This window comes from Lolium rigidum, chromosome 1, assembly GCF_022539505.1.
Source record: "Lolium rigidum isolate FL_2022 chromosome 1, APGP_CSIRO_Lrig_0.1, whole genome shotgun sequence".
In the NCBI taxonomy this organism is placed as follows: Eukaryota; Viridiplantae; Streptophyta; class Magnoliopsida; order Poales; family Poaceae; genus Lolium; species Lolium rigidum.
The window spans coordinates 363,943,099-363,951,361 of record NC_061508.1 but is presented as its reverse complement, the minus strand read 5'-3'; the positions used below and the strand labels follow the sequence as shown (position 1 = coordinate 363,951,361).

The window sequence follows — 8,263 nt, the reverse complement described above, 5'->3', positions numbered from 1 at the left end:
GCTTTGTGAAAGATTTTAGCACCATTGCTTGCCCTTTGAATGAGCTTACCAAAAAGAATGTCCCGTTTGTGTGGGGCAAGGCTCAACAAAATGCTTTTGATGAATTAAAGAAACGCCTTACTGAAGCTCCCCTTCTCGTCCTTCCAAACTTTGCAAAAACTTTTGAAATTGAGTGTGATGCAAGTGGAATTGGCATTGGTGGCGTTCTTATGCAAGATGGAAAACCCGTGGCATACTATAGTGAGAAGTTGGATGGCGCACGCCTCAACTATCCTATTTATGACAAGGAACTTTATGCTTTGGTTCGTGTTCTTGAAATTTGGCAACACTATCTTTGGCCGAAAGAGTTTATCATTCATTCCGACCATGAGTCTTTGAAGTATTTGAAAAGCCAACACAATTTGAACAAACGACATGCAAAATGGGTTGAGTTCATTGAGTCCTTTCCGTATGTAATCAAATACAAGAAGGGCAAGGACAATGTAGTGGCGGATGCTCTTTCCCGCAAAAACACCCTTTTGCTTACTCGTTTGGATTTTCATGTCTTGGGACTTGAGGAGATCAAAGAACTCTATCCTTCCGATTCTTTCTTTGCACCAATATTTGAGAAGTGTTCCATTGAACTAGGATTCAATGACTTCTACTTGCACGATGGCTACTTGTTTAAAGCTATAAAAAATTGCATACCCGAGTCTTCTCTTCGAAAGTTACTTTTGCAAGAGTCACATGGAGGTGGCCTCATGGGACACTTTGGACGAGAGAAGACATATGCAATGCTTTCAACCCACTACTATTGGCCAAGAATGTACCGCGACGTGGAACGCCTTTGCCGACGGTGCACAACTTCCTTACAAGCTAAGTCCACCTCCAACCCCTATGGCCTTTATACACCGTTGCCTATTCCTTATGCCCCTTGGTCGGATATAAGTATGGATTTCGTACTAGGATTGCCTCGCACCAAACATGGTCATGATTCAATCTTTGTGGTAGTGGATAGGTTCTCTAAAATGGCTCATTTCATACCATGCCATAAGACCGATGATGCTTCACACATTGCTTCGTTGTTTTTCAGGGAAATTGTTCGCCTACACGGAATACCGGCAAACATTGTGTCGGATCGAGACGTCAAGTTTATGAGCTATCTATGGAAGTCGCTAATGGCAAAGTTTGGAGTGAAGCTCTTGTTCTCATCATCCTCGCACCCGCAAACGGACGGACAAACGGAAGTGGTCAATCGAAGCCTCTCCACTCTTCTACGCACACTAGTGAAGAAAAACTTGAAGTCATGGGAAGAGTGCCTTCCGCACGCGGAGTTCGCCTACAATCGAGCCACGCACTCTACAACATCACGGAGTCCCTTCATGATCGTCTACGGTTTCGACCCTCCCACGGCACTCGACATCCTCCCACTCCCACTTCATGAGAGGACAAACATGGACTTCGACAAGCGCACCACCGCCATGAAGAAACTACATGAAGAAACAAGAGCAACCATCCAAGAACATGTGCTTCGTCAAGCTACCCGCCTTAACGCCAAGAAAAAGGAAAGGATATTTGAAGAAGGAGACCTCGTTTGGATTCACCTTCGCAAATAGCGATTCCCTCATGAACGCAACTCCAAGCTAAAGCCCCGAGGAGATGTACCTTTCAAAGTCCTCAAACGCATCAACAACAACGCCTACGTCATCGACATACCAACCTCCAAGTACTTGGTGAGCAACACGTTCAACATCTCGGATCTCTCACCCTATCATGGAGGTGAGGAGGAACAAGAGTCGAGGACGACTCTCTCCCAAGGGGGGGGAGATGATGCGGGGTGGCCTTTGGACACCTCCTCAAGACCGTCAAGCCCTCCTCGTGGCCCAATGACACGAGCTCGGGCCAAAGCCATACACCAAGAGGTGAACTCGCTCCTCTCCACACTTACCTTGAACTCTTCATTGGATGGAATGATACCTCATGCCGATATGCTTTGTGTTATTAGGTACGAGGTGCGTCAAGGCCCCGGAGAGGAGGGCACACCATGGTCAAGAGGAGGAGAGGAGCAGCTGGACGTGAAGATGGGCATGGAGTTGGAACCGACGTCATCCGAAGCGCGCGAAGTGAAGAAGAGAGCCAGCCGGCCCAGGACCCGGCCCGACCGGCCTACTGACCGGGTCACCCGGTCCAGACCGGGTTCCAGACCGGTGCCATCCGGGCGTAGTACCGGGGCTCCAGAACCCCTTCCGGTCGCCGTCCAGCCCAGGAACCGGTTTGGACCGGACGTGCCAGCCCCAGGTCCGGTTGGACCGGCCCCCTGACCGGATTGCACGACTTGACTCGACCAGATCGGCCTGAGTCAGTTACTTATGTACCTGTTCGACCCGTGTCGCCCTGTAGACCTATATAAGTACCTGAGACGCCCCCTTTACTCTTTAGACATATTCTTGGCTTAAAACTACTTTTGAGCTTTGTCTCCCTAGGGTTAGAACTCCCTTTGTATCAAGGCTACTCTTGTTGAGGATTTGGCTACTTGTGAGTGAGATTCAAGTGTGCTCCACTCTCTCTCCCTCACCGGTCTCCGTCTCCAACCCCAATCTCTCACCCGGAATTCTACCTCGCGTCTCTTCCAGTTGATTCTATTGGCGTGGTCCATCGAGCCACGCGAGTAAGATTCGATTGTATCGGGTTGGTGTGCGTGTGTTTGTTCTTCGTGTTCTTCGCGTTCTTCATCCTCTCCCTCTTTTCCCCTCTTGATTTTGGGTCAATCGCGAGATCGGGCCACAACCTAGGTCTTAGACCTCATCAAAGATGCTTGAGCTATAGCTTATAACCAATAAAATGATTGTGTAGCCAGTAATTAACAAATCATTTTCTTGCAGCTTTAGGGATAACAATGTCTCCGCGTATGAGGAGTTGAGGACATGTACAATGCTTAATGAGACCTTTTTATTTTATATTTAGATATAGCAATAGAATTTGATGTACAATAAACTATTTTTAATCTTATCTTTAACAACGAGATATCTCTAAATAAGTGTTCAAAGAGATAGTTTGCTAAGAGACCGTTTCTTAAGACAAACCCTTTTTCCAACTTGCCACAGCGTTTGTGTATGTGGTACTTGTAAGATACCACCATTGCACATGCCTTTAAAAATCCAGAACGCATGGTGAAAGAATCCAGAACGCATGGTAAAAGCACCGATTACTTTTCAGCAAAAAAAAAAGGGAACATCGATGACATTTTCGAAAAAATAAGGAACATCCGATGACGGTGAAACTTAAATAGTAGAATGGGTAACAAACTAATGAAATGCAAGCCAATTCTCAGCTACCCGTGGATGCCTGGTCCATACTAGTATGTTGTATAGCTGTAGCCGCAAAGAACTTGGATTTGGGCTCAGTTTCAAAAGGCCCAAAATAGATGCTCCCCTTGAAATCCTTCCTCATGGTACCGGCACATAACAACAAACAATGAACAACATCAAAGCCATTTTCACATACAAGTTAGGGTAGGCAAGATATGAAACCCAACAAAAACTAGGTACATGTACATGTGGTACAATCTTTTTTACTTTTGTGCTTGCTTCACCTTTTTGGCCTTTTGTTGCTTACTGCACCTTCCACCAAGAGAGAATGTGCATGATAAGAAACATATTCAGGAACACATCAGTAAACAGGTAACGGTTGCCTCTGAGTTCAGACGAGAATCATGTACATACCACGGCATTGATTTCTCACATAATATTTCCATCAATTCTGTACAAATCGACTGGTAAGAGACATAGCCACAATGTTACATGGCATATGCTAATGTTTGATGCCCAACCCAGAGAAGATAATCAGCTCATAACCATGGTAAAGACAATAAGCGCTTTTCAGTGATCTGCTACTTTATATAATCTGTAGTCGAACTTTAGGTGAAGTATGAATTTCTGGGCACAAACGCCAGCATGAGCCATTGGCTCTCTGTTGTTCTGGTTGAATCAAACAGCCAATTAGCCTTATTTCCTTTCTGGCATGTCCTTGATCTTGCCTGAGACACCGAGGTTATTTCCCCCACCATGCTCCACACCAAATCTCTTTCAGAAAGGACCAATTCTTTCTGACGGTTACTGTCGACGTGTTAATATGCAATGACGCTCAGCCTTGATTTGTGTTTTCTACAAAAACAGAGTTGTCCTCCTGAATGTAGAGACAGACTTGGACTGGATGGTCACCCACCCCAGCTGCAAACCTGCTTGGAGAAAGAACTAAAGTCAACAGTAAGTTTTCATGAGGTGATCTGGTATTTTTGGAACTGAAAGTAATTGGTTTCTTAAGGGTGTATCAAACATTCATGTTATGGTTGATAAATGTGGCAAGGCTTCATCTGAACTGTATGGACTTTCTCTTTTCTACTTTTTTTTCTTAAGTTAACATACATAAACAGTCAGGGTCTCCCCTACTGTTTTCTTTGACAAAAATATATAGTAAAGCTTTGTTCAAGTAATAAACATTAAGCACATTATCGTTATATATCATTAGTCATCACTCTAGTTTCGGCAAATCGCTCCTATCTAAATATGAACAGAAGCTCTAAGTGCAAGCGCACAAAAATGTCTTACATCGCTAAATGCCCCTGCTTATTTTATTGGCCCCGTTGATTCCGTTATAGCATGTATGCACCGAGCCAATCACTACAATAAAGGCCTTCTAACATTAAAAAAATCCTTGGCCTACTGCAATTCTGGGCAGACAAATATATGAAATGATTACACATTATAACAATGCTAATAACATAGAACAATATAAACCGGACCATCCATGGCTATAGAACTTCTTGAAACTACACATGTACATGGAAGTAAAGCTCAGACAAATTATTTCAGAAGAAGCAACTCAAGCTAAAACTCTAGTGGTTCCATATTAATTAGTCAGGATTCAAATAAAAACTTGTTAACTGAACATACCTCACAATCACATTTGTTCGCATTTACTTCTGTATCATGAAGACCCTCATATGTACAAAGAAAACTGGAAGCAAGTTTAATAGTGCCACATGTGTCACGGCATTCTTGTCCTTCTTGTAAAATGTTTGCCACGCTGTGGAATTAGATTATATTTGCCTGCTCCTCTCCAATGGTCTCTGTTGGCCAACAGAAAAGTTTTGAATTCCTTATCAAGTATTGGATCGGAAGCAAAACCATTTAACTTCATTTCATCATAATACTCTAAAGCTCGTGGTACACATCCATGTTTAACCAAACCTTGTATCAATGCCATATAGTGTACATAAGCAGGCCTAAGGTCATATCTTCTCATTTCATTCCACACTCTCAGAGCATTGCCAGACTCATTCAATTGTATAAACTTATCAATAAGCATGAGAAATGTATCACTGTTAGGGCCACAGCCATCTTCTTTCATTTTTTTCAGTAGCTGCAATGTTTCGTCAATGCCTTCTTGTTTCAAAAATGCATGGTACGTCAAAATGGTTGGAACAAGGCCCTTCATTACCATGTCTTCCATTATCTTTCGCGCTTCATCAAGCTTGTAACTTTCACAAAGAGGAACTATAATGCTGTTGTATGTTTCAACATCCGGTTGGAGACCTTCATCTGCAATTTTACCGAGAATATTTTTTGCTTCCTTCATGCAATTCTCTCTTGTCAGAACATAGACAAGTGAATTATAGACACCGATACCAGGAGTCCAACCTCTCTTCTTCATCTCATCATAAAGTCTCAGAGTATCAAAAAGGTTTCCTACTTTTGAGAAACAACAAACCATGAGAGTATAAGATGTACCATCAGGAGTAATGCAGCAATTTGACATTTCTCGCCAAACTCTCTTTACTTCAGCCACATCAGTGAATATATTACACCAACCATCAAGAACTATATTGAAACCTTCTGCCGTGAGCGGAAAAAATTTCTTTCTTGTAAGAAGCAACTCCTCAGCGTCTTCGATGTTTTTTCTTTTGCAAAGAGCACGAAGAAGGGAATAAAATACAGTTTGGTCTGCTTCCACTTTAAATCTCTCCATCGCATCAAAGGTCTTGACTGCTTTGTTCACCTCATTGACAGCTGCATACCTGAAAATTTTATAACCAAATCCTTACAATGAAAGAAGCATGACGCAAAAATAGGTAACAAAAGTGATCCGATAATAATAATACATTTTCTCATGGCAAAATGTAGTTATGATGTCAAAAGTGATATGAACCCCATGGCAGTGCTAGTAAATGGATTCAGATACAGGATTACATGTTTCATCCAGCACATCAGTTACACTAAAGGCCCTAAAGGGACCAACTCATAGATTTTATGGCAGCAGCAACAACACCACACATAATAATCAAGATGCTAAGTTTAGCACTTTGGGTACTTCAAGCAACAATATAATAAGTAAGCTGAACTAAGCATTCGCGCACTACATGGCAACATCATCACTGATTATACTATCATCATCACATACTAGAACATACTACGAATATTAGTCATACGGCTTCTTATGTTTGACAAAAAAAAATACAAGCAGGAAATCACTTATTTAGCTCTTAAAATAACATATGCACCTATAGCTCAATCAGTCACATCCCCTTCTATGAGCACAGTAGAAGCAATGCACATTGCATAACAAAATTAGACGAATGTCACACAAGGTATTCACTAGAATGTTGGGCTCACTCCTACTTTTTCTTGTTTACCTGAAAGCAAATCTAAGGAACTGAATCAACGCAGAAAAATCACCAGTATCTACTGTGCTCGCCAAAATACAAGTTTATATCTAATATAACAACATGGTGAAATATTATGAGCATATAGGATCGCACCTCTCCATCAAGATGACCATGGCACGGCGGGTCAGCACCCCACGGCGCAGCATCCGTCGCACGGCCGCCCATGCGAGGTCGAATCGCCCAGCCCTCCCCGCAGCCCATACGGCCAGGTGCCACGCCTCCGCTGGCAGGGACTCGGTCCCCTCAGCCCCGGACGTGGCGCTGCACTCGTCGCCCCAGCGAAGCGCGAGCGCTGCTGCCTCCGGGTCGCGGCGGAGCTCCCAGAGCGCGCGGACGAGGAGGGAAGGAGCGGCCGGCGATGGGCGAAAAGAGGAAGACAGAAGGTAGGCGAGGGCCTCCTTCGGGGACGACGCGGCGGAGGAGGCTTGAGAGATGTGGCGGACGAAGGAGGCGAGCTCGCCGTCGTCGTTGGGAGCAGGGGGGAGGGGGAGATCGTACTCGAAGTCGCTTTGGTCGGAGAGGGAGTTGGTGGAGAGGCTAAGGTGGCGAAACGGGAGAAATGAGAAACGGCGGGGGAGGATAAGGTGGCGGCGGAGGGCGGCGGTGAGCGGCGGCGCCATGCGAGAGGTTTGATGCTCTGAACCCTTTGATCCCGATGCGTCGATGGTGGAGCTGGACAGCATCTGGTCCGTTCTTCTACGGCAGATCTTTTTTTTTTTCCTTCTTGACAAACATCAGTTGCTTTTAGTGCCTAGTATTTTTTTTGGGAGGGCAGGGTGCCTCTATGTGTTCACAAATAATCAATACCACAGATATCCATAGCGACAAGTAGTACATCTAGAGATATACAAGCTGCCTACATCAGTTACAATGTAAAGTCTAAAAGATACAAGCACTTGATCGCCTTTATAAATTTGTTCATACATATTACATATATATTAATCATCTTGTGACTGTTTATAGGTGTTGTCCTATCTGGATGAAGTGGAGGAATAAGATCTAGCAAACTCAATATCGAAAATCCAGATAGCTCTTGAAAAATAAACTTGAATCAACAAAGCCTCTCAGTTTGAATAACCGAATCCCCTCAATCGAACAATTCATCCAATCAATACAAAGCGAAAAGAATTAGCAAGATAAAATGACTATTCCAAATTACATTGAAACAGATGCTTTGGGTATCTGAAACAGATGCTTCAGTATCAAATCCATCCCTTTATCTTGGGATATGGCCAACGTAATATATGAGAGGTTGTATTCTTATTTTGTTACTTAGAATATAGAAAGTTGTTACCAATCCAATAAGGTAGCAGATTCGTTCAAAGAAAAATGAGGTAGCAGATCGATGACCCTATTGACACAAATCATTTCAATGTATAGTTACAAACCCACTTTTGTGATATTCATCATATCTCCAATTAGATCCACAAACTCCTATAGTCATATATGTGCACCACAATTTAATGGTTCTTGCTTCGTGAATATGGAGCTAAGTACATGAATAATTGAACACACAAGATGTCACCGTGTGTTCTCCATTGATGATCCACTTGCCGCTAC

The 8,263-nt window shown here is 43.4% G+C and overlaps 1 protein-coding gene across 3 annotated transcripts; it reads right to left on the bottom strand.

Annotated features, from left to right (window-relative positions):
• Nucleotides 1–3,575: 3,575 nt before the first annotated feature.
• On the bottom strand, nt 3,576–7,323 carry LOC124684747 (pentatricopeptide repeat-containing protein At1g80880, mitochondrial-like). Of its 3 annotated transcripts, none has more exons than XM_047219005.1 (3): nt 6,797–7,323; nt 4,932–6,055; nt 3,576–4,216 (listed from the first exon to the last, which is right to left on the bottom strand). In XM_047219005.1, exons 1-2 carry the CDS (start codon nt 7,321–7,323, stop codon nt 5,026–5,028), a joined length of 1,557 nt encoding a protein of 518 aa, XP_047074961.1. In that variant the 3' UTR covers nt 3,576–4,216; nt 4,932–5,025. The 3 variants fall into 3 exon arrangements, with proteins under 3 accessions (XP_047074961.1, XP_047074962.1, XP_047074963.1); XM_047219006.1 differs by lacking the exon at nt 3,576–4,216 and adding an exon at nt 4,268–4,708; XM_047219007.1 differs by lacking the exon at nt 3,576–4,216 and adding an exon at nt 4,621–4,658.
• Between the last annotated feature and the right edge of the window lie 940 nt (nt 7,324–8,263).

What these genes read in the sequence shown, in the direction of transcription:
- LOC124684747 (XM_047219005.1), bottom strand. Translation starts at nt 7,323, where the DNA reads ATGGCGCCGCCGCTCACCGCCGCCCTCCGCCGCCACCTTATCCTCCCC. An exon ending in ATGGTCATCTTGATGGAGAG is followed by an intron (nt 6,056 to 6,796) that starts GTGCGATCCTAT and finishes TAAAATTTTCAG; the next exon opens with GTATGCAGCTGTCAATGAGG.